General features: G+C 43.0%; 1 protein-coding gene across 1 annotated transcript in view; it reads right to left on the bottom strand.

The window, feature by feature from the left end:
• Nucleotides 1-17,462, bottom strand: part of RYR3 (ryanodine receptor 3) — a 548,626-nt gene extending 531,164 nt beyond the window's left edge. Inside the window, exon 1 of the mRNA XM_081108039.1 lies at nt 17,201-17,462. Within this exon, the coding sequence (XP_080964165.1) occupies nt 17,201-17,251 (51 nt within the window). The 5' untranslated portion in view covers nt 17,252-17,462. The remainder of the gene's footprint in view (nt 1-17,200) is intronic.
• Nucleotides 17,463-17,716: the final 254 nt, after the last annotated feature.

The following is a 17,716-nucleotide window of genomic DNA, read 5'->3' as shown; positions in this document are numbered from 1 at the left end:
CCTGCAATTCTGGGCTGCTTATGCTGGGAAGAAACCAGTCCTGTGGTCAGACATTGAGTAAAAAATACACTACCATTTGCCAGATTGTAATAAACAGATACTGTAATAGTAAAAGGGTTTGAGGCTAAAATACGTATTGAGAATTTTGAGAACTAGAGATTAAGCATTTCCTAGCTTGGCTCCAGCTTCAAGTATATAATATGTGTTCCATTTCTTCTGACCAAAATGCACCCAAGTAGAATACCTCTCCACACACTAAAATGAGTAAGCATGATACAAATACCCTTTCAGGAACATGTTTCCATTTGTCTCCATCAATTCTTCACCCATCAAACAGTTTAATGAACTTCAAGGGGAGAAAAAAAAAAGGACATATGTAATACTCTTTGTAATACTTTAAGCAATAAAACAAAATAATAATAAAAAAACCTATAAGTAATTTCTCCTGGTAAACCTGAAGCCTGACTTTCTCGTTTTTATATCAATCTTTTGAAACTTTTATTAGCATCACCCATGTCCCTTGGGAAGTGATGTCCCTGGGGACATAACATTTTTAGTTTTTTAAGAGATAAAGTTAAATATCTGATGCTGACCCATTATGGAAACCCAGCTTAGAACTAACTACCAGCTGTTACCTATATATAAAGTAGAGGGGGAAATTCACTAGCACTTGTGCTTGATACACGATCTAAAAACCTTCTCTAAGTCAAGGGGGAGGCAATGGGCTTGGGAAAGAGGAGGAGGCAGGAGACAGTCCCTAGGCTTGCAGACCAGACATGCTGGATAACTACGGAAGGTCAGTAAGCAAGGAACAGCTGCTGTTGCTCTGACCTTACATGTCCTTTAGCTGGAGCCCTGATGGCCTACATTATTATTCCAGAGCTACACTTTTCTTGTACTTATGCTTATGTTCAGAGAAAGACTGGAAAAACAAGAGAGCTAGAAATGAGGAAATAGAGATGCAGCTGATAACAAGGAAAAAAGAAAACACAATGTAAAAGCAAGGAATAAAGGGAAACATGCATGACAAGGAGGAGGAAAAAGAAAGTAGTCTTACAGGCATACACACATCTGAATGAGTGTGCATCTAGGTTTATGAAAACACTGCAAAACGATTCAGACATTTCAGTGGCAATATTAGATCCAGGACCCAAAGTCTAAGTAAGACAATAATTGCACCCATTGTAACTTTCGGAAAGGAAGGCTGCAGATTAATCTTCATTAAAACATGGGGAATATGTGGACTTATCTCTGCATAGATGTAATGTCCCCCAAACTATAATGAGGCTCTTGATGAAAGCGAAGAGAGTATATCTGAAGCATTCACCTTAATGGTTCCCTGTAGGTTAGAAATAGAGAGGAGGCTCATCTGAAGATGTAGCACAGGACCTTAGACATGAAGAGAGGGATCTGAAAACTAGGTGAGAGAAGGAAGCCGTGATGAATGACCCTCTTGATTAAGCACTTCTACAAGGGAACACTGCTAAACTTGGAAAGCACTCCAGAAAGATAAGGATGTTTGTGAGCAGAGCTGTGATAACAGCCCACACAAGGGAATCAATAATTCCTCCTAGGTGGGCCTAGAGGTAGAGCTTAGCTGGAACATGAGGTATCAGATTTCAAATAAACTTATGTTTTCTCCATTTTGTTTTACTAGTTTGATCTATAAGTGTTTATTCAGCAAATGCCATGGGCTGTGTTATGTTGGCCATTGGGGATACATCAGAAACAACAATAAAAATTCAGTCTCTGACTTAATCTCGGATACACACACACTCCTTTCAAACTTTATGGAAAAGAGTCATTTTCATTAGAAGTTCACATTGTCTAACTCAGAATGGAACCTGCAATTTCTTAATATGGAGTCTCTTTTTATAAGCAATTAGGAAATAACACGTATTTGTGTATTCCAAAGTAAGACTTGCTAAATACCTAGTCTGCGCAATGAGATCTGGCAGAAACACTGAATACAAATAATCATTGAAGAAATCACGGAGTCACCGTGTGTGCACTGAGAGGAACTGTAAGAAATCAAACTGACTAAACAAAGAAGACCTTGACCCAGGAGGCTATTCAGTCTTATGAAGAAAAGAAGATTTCTCTACCATGAAACAAAGTTTGTGCAATATAGCCAAGTACCAGATTATTTAGTACAGACAACGATAATTAACAATTACTTTCCAGTCATATTCCTCACTAGATTTTTAGCAAAATGTTAAGCAATCAATTCAAATCTGTTTTGAATTTTTATCTATTTTTCCATGACCAAATCATAGGTCACTAAAGGGCAAGAGCCAGAGTGTATGAAGTCTATTCAAGAAAGGGTTGCAAAATACCACCCCTAGTGACTTTAGAGGGCTGTGCCCTCCATGGACTAGGATTGCAGGAGTGCAGGAGCCCAAGCTTAACAATCTGAGGTATGAGGGACACTACTGGTACTTAACAGCCAGAGTCCTCAATAAGGCCTTTAATAGGGCTATAACCCTTCAGTACTAATCAGTTTCTATTTTCTAGATGTGCTTGAAGTACCTACTTCTTTTTCTGTCATCTTAAACCCCTTGGCCTGAGCCAAGATGAACCATCTTCTGTAGCTATAGAGTAGTTCTCACTCCATGAAGAAGTAGTTTAGGTGCAACGTGAGACTCTTCTTTCATTTCCATTCCAGGGGCAAGGCCAGTTCCCTGTCAGGGGAGGTTCTCTCTTGCTAATCATCCCAGACCTCTCAAGTTCAGTCTTTACAGATGCACTTGCTCAAGTGATCTATATTTGTCCTTAAAGGGCCAACAAGATTCTCAAAGCATCAGATATCCAACTGTGATTTGAAGAAACCATTTTTTTTAAAAAAAATCACCCTTCCATAATTTATATCTATATATTCTACTTTACCAAAACCATGCATATTGAATTAACATAAGCATATATTTTGAAATATTTAGAATTAATTGTATTTATGTTACGGAGTTCTCCATTGCCTAATAGATAAAAGCCAGATCATCTTGATTTGCTCCCTAAATAGTTTTTCAACCTCATCTCCCAATAGTCTTCCATGTATCATCTATACTCTAATTTTTATAGTTCTCTGAACATGTCATATGCTTTCACACCTCTGGGTTTTACTTTATAATGATCCTTCTGCCTGAAATATACTTTTAAGTCCATTTTCCATTGATCAACATCTTATAAAATTCACCCAGTTAAAATAATCCCTCTCTTCAAGTTTTCCCCAACTTCCTATTCAAAATTAACTATTCCTTCTAGAGTGCATAGCTTTTACTTTATTTATCACATTTTTGTCCCAACTTATTGTTAGTTCTTTAAATGTCTAAATCTCGTACTATATCTATAATTTAAGATACATGGAAGTAGCATTATGTATTTTGCTCACCTTTAAATCTCTGGCCCCTAGCACGTGCCTTTCACATAGTAAATATTCAACAAATGCTTGCTAGCTAGATGGCTGGATGGCTGGCTGAACAAATAACACATAGCATCTGTTTCCCTACACAAAATTAACAGAGGATTGCCAAGGTCTTTACCTATTTGCATAATGTAATAATAAATCATAAATATAATTATAGTAATAATAAATGTCTTGCAATCCTTTTATAAAGGTATTAGTTATTATCTAGGTCAGTAGACATTGAAAAAAAATACGTCAATTGGCTCAGATAAGAAAGAGAGAGAAACCTCATCATAATCCTATTCAGGAGGAAATCTCAGAAGATGGTTCAGTAGAACCTATAGGTCCTAAAGAGGGACTAGGGTTAGGGAGAAACAGAGATAATACAAAAGTAGAAATAGGCTAAGCAACATGAAAGTAGTAAAGTATATTTCAAAGCCAAATAAAAATCAATCCTGAATGATTCAATAACAAACTATTAATAAAACGGCTTCTCTTCATCTGTGGCTAGGAATGAAGGCTAAGTTTTCCTCCAAGCCTACGTGGTCACATGCCAGTGGAGGATGCTGGTGTCTGCTGTCTACAGCACTCAAGAACCCCATGGAAATAAAGGAGCCATCTAAAGTGGTTTCTGGTTTGTGTATAGTACAGATTAGATATTTGAAAAGCACACAGAAATACTTTCCAAAGTAAATAATATAATAAACATTTCTCAAAAAAGCATCAGTTTGCAAACATCTAGAAACACAACAACTACAAAAATATCAACAGTCATTCAACCAATGAGAGTTGGGCACACATATATGTGATGGCACAGCCATCTTCATTTCTGTTTTCACAAGCTGACTCATATAAGTCATTGAGGTTAGAAACTGAGACGTTAGTCCCCATATTCCAAGTCTGAGTGACATCAGATGGATGGGTTTTTATCTTTATGGTAACACTTACATCAGTCTCACCAACCATAGGGCACAGAGAAACTTAGGCAGAGATAACTCAGTGAGGAAGGGATGTGGGGATTTATTCATTCATTCAAGTATTTATGGAGACCTAGCATGTGCCAAACACCTTCCTTAGTACTAAGAATTTAGCAAAGAAGAAAAAGACAAAATTCTGCCCTTGAGGCACAAACAGGATATGTAAATAAAACATATAGTATGTTATTTTAGAAGTTGGTAAGTGGAAAAGGTGAAGAAAAGTAGGCATCAGAAAGAGACATTTAACATTAGAATCACTCCTCTATTAATAGAAACCTATTATTGAGTTTCATCTAAGATACTGGCATCTACAAAATAAGATTGATATAAAAATTATGAAATCAGTGATGCTTGGCCTCTTTGCTCCTTGGTCCTTATCCTTTAGATGCCTTTTTTTTTTTTTAATGTAGCTTCTCTTGCTCCTATTTCTCTGGGAGATCCAGGGTAAGCTACTACAGAATTAAACCTGCCTAGTGACCATTCCTTATCTTTCAACCTCAACAGCCATATCACCAGATCAAGATATTATTCCTACACAATGTAGCAATCTAAGAGGAAGTATAGCAACATCTAAATCCACTCCCTCATCCTCAGACAATGCATTTGCCTTGGAGAAAATGCCTTAATCCAAAGGAGTATCTTGAATATCAGGAATTCCATGCACCTTGTCACAGGATGAGAGACAAGTCTGGAGCAAAGGGCTCACATCCTCCCCAAGGACATATTATACCTAACGTGGGGCCAGAGAGAGGTTAAACCTGAGTCTCTTTTACTCTAAAGCCCCAATAAACCTACTTTCGAATTTTCTTTTGATTTTGGGAGTTTAGTTCTGGGAGCCTCTTCTGGCTTTATGTGATATTTGCTTTCTTATGTGCATTCTGAAAACTTCACCAGGACATGGACATGAGTGACATGCACTCAGCACAGTTAGAGACCAGAGCAAAGCCCCAGGATCAGTCAACGTACTTGTCATCACCTACAAACAGCTGACAGTCAGGCCTAGGTTCTTGTTGTTCATTAAAAGTGTGATTCTAGACTGCAACCTTCATGGGTTCAGAAAATCAAGCACAAACACATGCACACCCACAAGTTCGCATTTGGCTAAATTTCCAGGGAGCAGGTGGGAGAGCTGTTTAAATTTTTCCCAATTAGTTGAGTTAGAAATTATAGTAAATAAACACTTTAAGTAAATCTTCTACTCTCCTCCCCTCAAATGGTTCCCAAATCACTGAGGAGCAGCTGCTTTGGGATCCCAGGTGGCTGTAGGAGCTGGGGCTGAACATGGGTGCTGGGGCCTGCCTAGGGGATTCCCCAGCTACTGGGGGGTAGGCTCTACCATCAAGATGAGAATTATATCAAATCATATATTGTAGCACAGAAGAGAAAATATGCATAGATGAGTCAGATACTATGTTCATTATAGTTCTACAAACATTACCATATTTAATTATCTCAACAGTCACGAGAAATGTTATTAATATCCCTGTTTTAGAGATGAGGAAACTGTCAGGTCTCATAGCTTGTAAATAGCTTGCAAATGATGGATCCAGAATTCAAACCCAGGTCTGTCTTACCTGAAGCTCTCAACTACTCTCTTAATGGAGACCACATGTGATAATGATATTGACACTGCTGACAATGATCATGGTGCTCTGAAAATAATGTGTGGTACCAGAGAAATCACCAAGTTTAAGGTTGACAATAGGAAAGAACTAAGACATTCAATGGAGAGAAAAATTTGGTCTGTCTAGGCAAAATTTATACTAATAGTTATTTATATGAATTTTTATACAATTATGCCTGATTATGATCCAATAAAATATATATGTACAAAAATGAATGTCAGAATAACTTTGATCTAAATTTAATTTGATTAGAATAGTGAGCTCTCTGTACATATGTAGTCAGGCTTCACTATTGCCTGGGTCCTGACATGCATGTGTGACATCTCCACAGTATTTTATACTTTATCAAGCATGCTCTCGGAGGACATCCTTAGGGCCAGATATTATTAGATGTTGGTGAAGGAGGTAGTTAATAGCAATAAAATAGGGCCTTGTTCTCAGGAATCTTGGGGCCCAATCGTTTCAGCCTGACCCCTCCCAGTGAATCAGTTATGATTCTATAGATTAAGAAACTGAGCCTGGAAGATAAAATAGCTCAACTATATAGTTTAGTTCTCTAACCACAACTAAAATGGTAAAATATATTGCTAATTGGTGAAATACCCAGATTTAGCACCAAAGAAATCTCTTTCTGTTGTTTTTTAAAGAAATCAAAAGCCCACCCATTCTGTGTCATTTAGGGAAATCTCGCTTGAACTGTTTACATGAAATTTCCTGTCTACTTAGCCCACTTTAGATTTCAGTGATTGAGGAAAGCTTTAAGAGTGAAAATAAAGAGCTAATTTGAGTGATGCGACTTAATAAAAAACAAGGCACCACCAACCAGCTCGTGTGCCTAGACCCCCGTATGCCTGTCACTCTTAAATGTTTAACTAAGGGGAAAATTCTTAAGAGTGACTAAATAGCCAACATCATCCAACTTAATTCCATGGAAATCAGAGAGGAGCAAAATGAGAATAATGGTTGAGAGAAGAGGGGGTGAGACTCAGAGGCTTGGGCCACTGCCCAGCAGCAGGGCCCCAGAGGAAAGGGCACTAACTATGTAACAAGAATGGAGCTTTCCATTAGGTTCATGCTTCATATCCGCAGACACGAGAACGGATCAGAGAAGGTGCAGAGCCAGACCCTTACAGTGGGATGACCTTGCATTGTTGAAAATACAGCAAATCCCCAGGAAGGTAACTTTCCAGATTTAAAACACGGTTGAAAAGAAATATCCCAAACCAAGGACAATGAATTGCTTATGTTTAGGATTCTCTAAATCATGTTGTCCATCCTTTGTGGTGAGTAATCAAAAATTGCTGGGGGAAAAGCCAATCAGCACTTACATCAAGAGGCCTTACAACGTAGGCCCTCTGAGAATTGGCCTATCAATATGTGTTCTTGAGACCATTCCATTCCAGACACCTTTCTACCCACTGAGCCTGGTCTCATTATAGTTCAGCAGGATGCCAGGAATCAAGATCACAGAATAGCCATAGGGTATCATCTCTTTGTACTTTCAACTATAAAATGAATGTGCAATGACATTTCGAGTAATGTCAATGTTTACACTGTTTGTTGAGGGAATATTAATAGCTAATACATATTTATTGAGGACTTACTATATGTTGGGCACTCTTCCAAGCACTTTATATGGTTTAATTCATTTAATCCTCACAACCACCCTTTGAGACGGGCAATATTGTTACTCTCACTTAACACATGAGGAAAAAGGCACAGAAGTTAAGAAAGGTCACACATTTTAATAAGAACATTTTAGCTGCCTCGAACAGACTGTCAAACTACAGCAGGAAGGCCGGGGAGGGTGGAAGGGCAGGAGGGGGGTGGGTAAGAGATCAACCAAAGGACTTGTATGCATGCATATAAGCATAACCAATGGACATAAGACACTGGGGGGTAGGGGAGGCCAGGGGATTGTCAAGGGCAGGGGGGGAAAAAAGGAGACATATGTAATACTCTTTGTAATACTTTAAGCAATAATATATATATATATATATATATATACATATATATATATATATATACATTTTGTACAATAGAAGTATGAAAATTTTAAATTAATTGTTATAAATTCATCTGAAGTGACTGATATCCTTGCTGCCTCAATACAAGACTGAGCTCCCTCCTGACCCTCAGCCAGGGGGGAGGCATCAGATGTTAAGATGTCTTGCTCACCTATATAATTCTCCTTGTAACTTGTTCCGAGCCAGGCATCAGGATGTTGGTCAGTAAATGTTGCATAGATAGCCTACTTACTCAAAATTTCATGATATCTATATCCTTGTGACAATTTTAAAGGGTGTTTAAAAAGCTAGCACAATCAGAATTCATTTTGAGGATCAAGTCTAGCATTTATTAAACCCCATTCATCTGTCTGCCTGCCCATCTCTCTCTTATACACTGTGATTAATGATACATTGTCATTTACGTTGACATTCTCATCCAAGGATGTTGATTGTGAGCCTGATCCGACTCATAGAAATATTCATGCATTCTAGGGAGCGCATTTGCTCCGAATCTGAGGTTTCATCCAAAGCTGCAAACTGGCAGGCAGCTCACAATTCTGCTGCAGATGTGTTTTGCTTGGCTGGCAGTGTTTAAGAATTTTGTTATTTGAATGAATTTGTAGACCAGGCCCACCTTTCTTTGCAAAAAAAAAAGGGGGGGTGGGGGTTGGGGGAGGCCTATTCACACATTTAGTTACCTGCCTGGACTCAAAATTTTTAAGTTTGTGAGCTCTGACCTAAATGTACCTAGGGATTTGAAATCCACTGAAATTAACACCCCTGTGTCCCTGGAGTTTATAATCTATGGTTCATGCTTCAGAGTGATAGGAGCCTTTTCAGGCAATCTGGCAATAAATAACCTTTATTCCATGCTACTCCCTCCATATATACACACCTAGTTCTCTTTGAAGAAACTTGGAGTTCCTTCATTACTATTTTTGAGGCATCTCTGATATATTGCATGACTTATAAATGGATGAACTAAAACCCAGGGAAGGACAGACAACTCTGCAGGTATCTGGCAGTAGAAATGCCACCAAATAGAGCAAATGCTTTAGTTCTGAGTTTTACCCACTTGACTGGTATGTTCCCTGTTATGTTTTTCATCCTAAAATGCCTCTTACAAATAAATGAGATTTGTTCAAGTCATCACTATGACTTATCCTTGGACACCTCTTTTCCAGCCTTCCAGGACAGAAGAGAGGATGACTTGGTGGGGAACCACTGCTAAGGTTACAAACAACAGCCACATGTCCTGAATAATAACGATAAGGGGGGTTATAAGGGGCTCGCCCTCCTCCAGGAGTAGCTGCTCTATTTTGGCTTGACCTCTTGGATTCAGCCTTTGGTCCAATATGGAGTTGTGGTCAACTGGATCTCTCTTACTGCCCTAGTATTACTTACTAGTACAGTCTGCTCATGGCTGAGAGTGCCGCAGTTCCAATCAATACTTCTTACACTGTGGACACTCACGTGCCATTGATGGAGAACTTTCCATTTCTTGCTATAGCTCTCTCCGCTCAGGCCCATTAAAGAACTCAACTGTGAAATTATTGGAGAATAAATGTCAGGCCCTGTCACTGGTCTATTGAGAAGCCTGTACCTTCCAATAACATCCTTTCCTATTTTCTGCATTGGGAGATATGCAGGTCTTGGCATTCTCTCTTTTTGCTGTAGGAACTGTGCTAAGTTGGTTTCAGGGACTCTGGATCATTTTCTTGGGATACGATGAGGAACACATTAACAAATATGGTAACTAATAGTGGAATTTTGCTGCTCAAATACTTTTCTACTTCAGGAAAGGTGTGCCTTAGTTCTCACTTTGATATAGAGTCACGTCATCTTATAAAAATCTGAGGCTTTCTTTTTCTGATTGTTGTCTCTGATTCTGAATTATCTAAAATGAAGTATTTATGAGCACCAGTCCTGGCTGCAAATAGTGCTCTTCCCAGTGCCTCCCATGAGGCTGTAGCTCAAGGCTTCCTGTGCTCTGATCAAAGGTCATGAGCAGGTACAGCTGCAGTCTCTGTGGCACCACCCCCAGAACCCAGACTGCTCTGCCCTGATGCTTCTTCTGCCCGTTCAGCGTTCTCCTAAAACCAGTGCAGTGCTCACTTAGGTTTGCTTCTCTCTATAGTATTCCCAAGTACTCTTATCTTTCACCAATTCAATTCCTATTCCTTCAGGATTTGGTTCTGCTCAGCTGTTAATGATGCTAATCACTAATGGTACCCGCTGAGGTAACAATTTTGCATCTCAGTACTTTGATAGAAGGAATTTCTTGAGTCAGTGCTTTATCCCATAGGAAGACCAAGGAGAAAGACAGCCTCTGTACATGTGTCACACTGACATCGATACCAACCCAGATTTTTATTCTTACACTTTCCTTACAGCTGTGCTCTCTTGCTCATCCCCTGGTTGGTTCCATAGCACAAAATAACATATAAACTGAACTCAGTGGAGATATTGTTGATGGCTAGTAAGATTCTACACACGCAGCAACAGCTCTGTCTCCAGAGCTCTCTCCGGCCTCCGTTGCACTCTTAAAGTAACAACAGCAAGCAGATGTCATCCCAAAAGGATGGCTCATGGGATGGCCTCTTTTGGGGCACTGAATCCCATAAAAATAAGACCTCTTTAAATTGACAAGACCTGAAATCAATGAGGAGTTCACTGTCTAAGAAGGTGGAACGTGGAAGGTGAATGAAAAACAAAGCAACACACACACACACAGATAAGTGGGATCTGGTGCCTCAGTGTCTCCTACCTGTAAGGCTGTGTCCCACCTAAAAGGAAAAGAGCCCAGCATAGTCCTGCAGAGTCAGCAATGTGCCCTGAGCTAGAGACAGGAGGATGAGCATGTGAGGAGAGGAGGCACAGCTCTTTTGTGTTTGAATATTGCATCACCAGTCTCAGAGCTGATCGGAACTTTGGTTTCTAACCATCAGAAATGACATAAGGAGGGAAAAATAATCTTGGTACCTCACGAGGCCCATCCCTATAGTAGGATCAGGGTTAAGGTGCCAGCACTTTCTCTCCCCTTGCTCTGAACTGAAGAGATGCTATGATGGCAAAACTCACTGGGGCAAGGGAAACTGCAGTGGCTGGAAATATCTTTGTCCCTAAAATATCCCACTGACGTCCAAACAAGAGGATGGCTGAGAGGACACTAGTTTGAAGTCCTAAAGATGGGACTTGGCTTGCTGGGCAGAAGTGGTACCCTGCAGCCTCAGCATTGGCTGGGCTCCCACCACAGAAGCATCCGTCCGCTTCATCCAGGTGCAGCCAACAGGAACTTTTCAGAGGCCCTGGCTCCCTAAACAGACATGACAGAAGCAGCAAAATCCCTGGGAGGAAAAGCAGGGCTGGTTTATAGGAAAGCTGGTCCTGATTCTCTAGGGAAAGGGAAGAATGGGCCCATAAAAGGAGTGGAAGGGAGGCACTGGGCAGGGTAGCTTTGAAAGGAAGAGATATGGGATTCAATAAGAAAAGGTGGTCCTATGGGAAATGATTGCTCAGGTTATTTTCTAAGAAGACAACAAATAACTGAATGCTCTGTTTCAGGCTCAGAATCCAGGAAGCCTACTTGGCCTCATGAAGAATATTGCGCCAGCTGATTTAGGTGTTTTAGTCAATTCACTTGAGAAAAGTGGGCAATTGCTTTAGTCAAGAAGTTTCCCAGCTAGATATACTGGGGCTAAACCAATGCTGGAGACGAGGTAATGACTCTAAGATGAAAGGGAGGACCTGTGGCAGAGAACATGTGAGAGAGGAGAAATATAGCTCTGTTTCAACAAGATCCAGTCACAGTAGGGTTATTTCCTAGTGCAGGAGAAACACAAAGATAGTATTCTACAAGACATAACTTCTCCTCTCTTTGGGGGTATTATTGAAATTACCATTGCCTCTCCCCATACTTCTGTGAAGTTGTTAAAGCAGGTTCTATCTCCATACGGTGGGGCAAATGAAACTTCAGTTTCCTTAAGTAACTCGTTCAAGGTCACAGTGAACTAGGTCTAGAAAGAAGAATTCCTGCCTCTAAGTGCAATTTTAAATTACATCATTCCACCCCACTGGGTAAATCTTGTATTAAGGGTACCTTAATGATAGAGCTAATTTAGAAGGATTTATATGGATATAGAATTATGGGAAATGAACTAAAAAGTATTGGTATCTAAAGACACGGGACCTCCTGGGACTACACAAGAGATTGGTACAATTCACTAGGAGGGTGCCAAATGTATTAGTAGTAAGGTAAAGGAACAATTAAATTATCAAATAAAATGTCCTTCCCAGGAACAAGTAAAAACAGACTATCACAAAACAAGCAAAAGAGACAAATAAACACAAACATAATAAAGACACATTTAAATACAAGTCCTTCAAAAATAATCATCAGAGTATTTTGCTCTCCAGATAAAATCTTTCTTCTTCAACATTTTTTATCTTCAGATCAACTCTAAGAAACCCAAGAAATATTTTCCCCTCTAAATCAATATTGAAAAAGGAATAAAGAATTGTTTTTAAAAAATATATTTCCCTGAAGTGTCCTCATCCTGCTTAGCATTTAATTTTTAAATATATTTGTATTGATTTCAGGGAGGGAGGGAGAGGAAAAGAGATAGAAACATCAATGATGAGAGAGAATCATAGATTGCTACTGGGGATAGAGCCTGCAGCCTGAGGATGTGTCCTGACTGGGAATTGAACCCTGAACTCCTGGTTCATAGGTTGACGCTCAACTACTGAGCACACTGGCTGGGCCATATTAGCATTTAAAAAAATAAAAGATCCACAGACATCAAACATACCTACTTCAACTACAGACCTGTCAATGGGCTGCAACACATTCCAAATATTTCCAAGTTCACTGTCACCATCACCTCTTCCCCAGTAGCTCAGCAGCTTAAAAGCCCTTAGGACAACCTGGCCATGGACCACCAGTGCCTTAGAGGTAAGAGCCGCCACCCCTAGTGCTGATGCGGCCTTTCTGACACAAGTTAATTTCTTTGTGGGAAGGACCTAGCTTCCTTCTCACAGCCACAGGGTCATCTCCCTGACAAGGAGGGGATATTGAGTGCCCAGCTGCTCTGATATGGCTCTTTATTAAGATGAGCTCTCGGAAGGCAAGGGAAGGAGTCTGAGAAGGGCCGGATGTGATGTTGGGAGGCTCAGAGTATGGAAATATTGTGAGTTTTCTCATTTTACCCATCAAACTAATTCAGCCCGACAGCTCTCCAAAATCATACACTGGGGTATATGGACCTATTTCCAGCACTCCGTCCATTACTGCTCAGTGTCACCCTGAGCTGCTATGCCCGAAGGAAGAAGTCACTCGAGCGCACCTCCTCCCCCTGCCTCCTTGAGGAAAAGCTATCAAAAGCATGACACTGGCATCACGCAGCTGTTACGTAAACAGACTCCAGTGAGGGAAGAAGCAAGCGGTAATCTATAAACCACCAAGTGGAAGTTCACTGTCACCCCAACCCGGGACAGCCTGCTCTGGAAGGACGTGCGCTCACATTGGAGCCGCAGCTCAAATGCAGGGATTTGTTCTGCTCACCCTGCAGGGCAGAACCCAAGACGATGGCATTGATCTCGATTCTCAGCCTGGTGCCTTCTCTTGTTCCTTGAGAGCAGCAAATTTAGAAGAAGGAGGACAACTTTCTACAAGGAGGGTTAAATTAGGCCTCTGGCCGATCTTTACTAGGAAATGAATAGAAACGAATGTCTACTTAGTCCTGTTTCAATGAACTCTGGTGGAGAGGGGTTTGAAAAGAGAAGGCTGTGGTACTTTAAGGCTTAGAGGCTTTTCTCCCTTTCTTTTTAAATGGATACTATAGTCTAAGGGGGAAAGCTGGGAGGAGAAAACGTCTCTGCCTGGCCCTCCCGAAGAATGACGCGGTGCCGGCTCCACCAACAGTCTGGAGATAGAGTAATTGTCACTCTTCTAACCGTAACTTCTTGCTTTCAGATCAGCGGCTGGCAGGTTTATCTGCCTCTGAGCAGCTTCGAAGCCACGTCAGTGACACTGGCTACGTCAGCAAGAGCAGTTGGAAGGGAGGTTGATGCCACAGCCAGCAGCAGTGGGAGGGGAAATTTTAGCCTTAAATAAAATTCTCAGGTCTATTTGTCTGGCTGACTCTCTCTCCCTTACTTGAACAACTGCCAGTGACTTCAGAGACCAGAAAAGGATGTGTAGTTTTGCACAGCTGTGTTCAGCTTTGGGGTACAGGAGCATTTGCCTAACATGATCTGCTCCCACTTCCAAACCCCTTGTGTAGTGCCTGCCCCTGCCTGGGAGTGGGCGGGCTTCAAATGTATCAAAGGATGCAACAAGGTGAACATCACCACCCAGCAAGGGTCTAAAGCCCCACTGCCCATGCGTTATAGTCATGGCTGCAGTAATTCTGGCCTATTTCATACCATCGATAGGTCCAGCTGCTTTCATTTTTGTCACTGTCATAATAAGCAGAACAACATAACCACCCATTTTGATGAGGATCCTTGGCATAATGCTATTCTATGGTCTGTTTATTTTTAAAAACCTCTGCTTCTGGAATGGCAATTCTGTAAAGTTCACGGTTTCAAAGATAGGATTCTATTTCATCATTATACCAACCACCTTCTGGTCCAGAACAATGTTACGGTGAGGAGGCATTACATGACTGACAGATGATCAAAATGCTTTAAATGATTTTGTTTTGGGAAAGAAAGAAACCCTAAGGTCAAGGTAGGTGGGGGAGTTCAAACTGAAATAACTTCTCGAACCAAGGCATACTAAAAAGTGAGAAAACTCCTGTGCTAGCACAGCCCTGTCATTCCTGAATCCCCTACGAGCAGCAAGATAAAGACAAAATTTTATGCAGATCAAAACTTATGATGATTGGGTTCAAATAAATGATTTGGTTTTGTGCATGGATACCAAAGGAGAGGGTCAGAATTCAAAAGCAGCGGTTTTCCTTTCAGTATATTTTCAAGACTCTAACCTCTGGAATAATGCTCAATGCCAGGCTCTAGTGGGAATTTAATTTATCACCATGTAATGACAATTATCAGTAACTTGCTGAACAACCATGGCCAAGTCCTTGATTTTCCTGTGCCTCAGTTTTGGTCACCTGAGCCTATTTCTCTCCAAGAAGCCAAAGATGAAGAAGTTAAGCTGCTTCACAGAGTTACTGAGGAACACACCTAAAAATACTTAAGGTGATTACTAGAACAAAAAGAATCAGTGAAGTCACATCTGGAGTCCCTCGCCCCATGCTTACTTCTAGCTCTCTCTGGAAGCTGTAACTGATATGCGGCACCTCTGCAACAGGGGCCCATAACGTTGGTCCCGGAACCCAGGGGCTGTGGATGGGCTTTAAAAGGAGCAAGATGCCCAAGACATGCAGGTTTAAGAACCACTGCTCTGCAGTAAGCCTTAGTTACGGGTATGCTTAACAGTCACACTGCCCCAGAGAGAAGACAGGTCAGGGAGGTGGCCACAGAGGCAAGAGAAGCATGTAGGACTGGCATCTCAAAAAAACCACCAGGATTTCGCCTTGACCCTCTGGGTCATCTATGCAACACTGACCCTACCTGTCAGAAGGGAATTTTTTTCAATCAATAATGCCTAGAAGATCACTGATAATAAACAGAAGAAACGAAAAACTGAAGAGGGCACAAGGCAGAGAGTACCTTAGCTGCCACCCACCCAATACACCTCTTAGAAGGAAAGCCTAGGAATTCCACAGGGCGCTGGGAGAACAGGCAGCTTGGTAACCAAAGGGCTGTGAACAGCGGCAACTGTAGGCCCCATCTTGGATGCACTGGGAGAGAGGAGGACGGGGTCTGGGGCTGCAGGTCAGATGGCTAATTCTGTAGTATCAAAAGGGTGGTGAGTCCCACTCTATCTCCCAAATGAGACCCAAGCCCCAGCCCTGACAGAGAAACCATGTTTGGAAGAGAAACTAAAAGGAATTGTAAGGAAGCACTTCAAGAAAAAGAAGGAATGTTCCAAAAGATGGACAAGAGCTAAGTTATGATTTTCAGAGACCAGGTCAGAAGGCTACGCAAAAAGAAGGGAAGGAGAGGAAGAGAAGAATTTCATTCTACTTTCGCAGAGCTAGACAGCACATATAAAAGGATCTAACACTTACAGAGCAATTTACAGTTTACAAAACATTATGACAGTCATTATCTCATTTAATCCTTATCACTCTGAAACGCTGGTTATATTTTCTCCATTTTACACGAGGACATAGAGGCTAAAAAGGGCGGATTAATTGATTTGTTCAAGGTCACTTGGCTGAAATCAGAGCTGAGGTGCACCCCAATGCCTCCCCCCCCACACACACACACACACACACACTCATCCTGGTTGTCATTCACCTTGAAAGTCTTTCCATTAACTTCTAAAGGGCAAGGTTGATGTGGCTACAACAGACACCCCTCACTCCACACCACCCCCTCCACACTTCCCCTAAAATCTGGGGCAGAGAAGCGCCCTCCGGTGCCAGGGAGGGGACCTGAGTGACGCTCATCCACACACCGGGGTTTCCCTGTCCTGCAGGGCTCCAAGGAGCCGGGAGCAGAAGCCAAGGTTCCTCAAGTAACGCTCCAGCAGCAGTCGCAGGCTTGGGGCTTAAGGTGCAAGAGACAGCGCTGGGTGAATTTCCTTCCCAGCGATTCCAGAACTGGGACCCAGCGTTTGTGCCCGCTTTTGGCGCTCGGATCCCCTAGTTCGCCCCTGCCCCGCAGGTTCCTCCGGAGGCTCCCCAGTGCGCGGGGCCGCCTCCGAGGCAGGGGGCTGGGGTGCAGAGTTAGGGGTGACAGAGTGGTCCGACTCTGGGGCGAGATCTTCCACTTCTGACCTTCTGGGTCAGGGCAACCACGAGCAAGCCCTGGCTGGAAGTTTGGGCACCCAAGGTTTCAGGTCAAGTAGCAAGTTGCCGGGAGAGCGGCAGAGGTGGAAGTGGAGGTCTGGGATGGGGATGGAGGTAGCGGGGAAAGGGACAGGCAGGAGAAAGAGCCTCTTCCCACGTAGACTCTCGCGTCCACGCGGGTGGGTGGCTGGTCCACCTCTGCAGCCCACGGGTGCGGAGAACGCACCGGGCACCGGGCACCGCGGCGCAGCGCAGCCCCTCCACGCCCGGCTCCGCGCTCCTCCCCACCTGCCCGCCACCTCGCCCCGGCACGGAGACTCACAGTCCGCAGGAACTGGATCTCGTCCTCGCCGCCTTCTCCCCCTTCGGCCATGGCTCCTGAGACGTCGGCGCTGCCCCAGCCTCCGGCGCTTCTGCTTCCCCGGCAGCCGCTCGGCGTGCGCTGGTTGCTGCTGCGCTCCTCTCTCTTCCTCCTCCTCCTGGGCTCCTGGCTCGGCTCAGCAGCGCCGAGCTAATCCCCGACCATATATAGGGAGCTGGGCTAACACTCCACTGCACTGCAGAGCGCCAACGCCAACCAGCCCGCCTCCCCTCTCACCTCTCGCCCCAGCCAAGTGCGCTGCGGCCGTGGGCCGTGAACAGTGCAGCGCCCGGCGCGCGGTGCGGGCGGTGCGGGGCGGCGTGGCGCGGGGAACACGAGTCCGGGCCGGCGGACCTCCCCTCACCGCACCGCGCTGCGCCGCACACTCCGCGGAGGCGTGCACCCCGCAGCGACGAGAGGGTGCCCCCCACCCAGTTCAGAGCCACACACAAAGGCCAGTGGCTCAGTTAGGTCCAG

The sequence above is a fragment of the Myotis nattereri genome, assembly GCF_964212035.1.
Source record: "Myotis nattereri genome assembly, chromosome: 1".
Taxonomy (NCBI): Eukaryota; Metazoa; Chordata; class Mammalia; order Chiroptera; family Vespertilionidae; genus Myotis; species Myotis nattereri.
The sequence above is the reverse complement of the archived record's forward strand: the minus strand, read 5'-3'. Positions and strand labels throughout refer to the sequence as shown.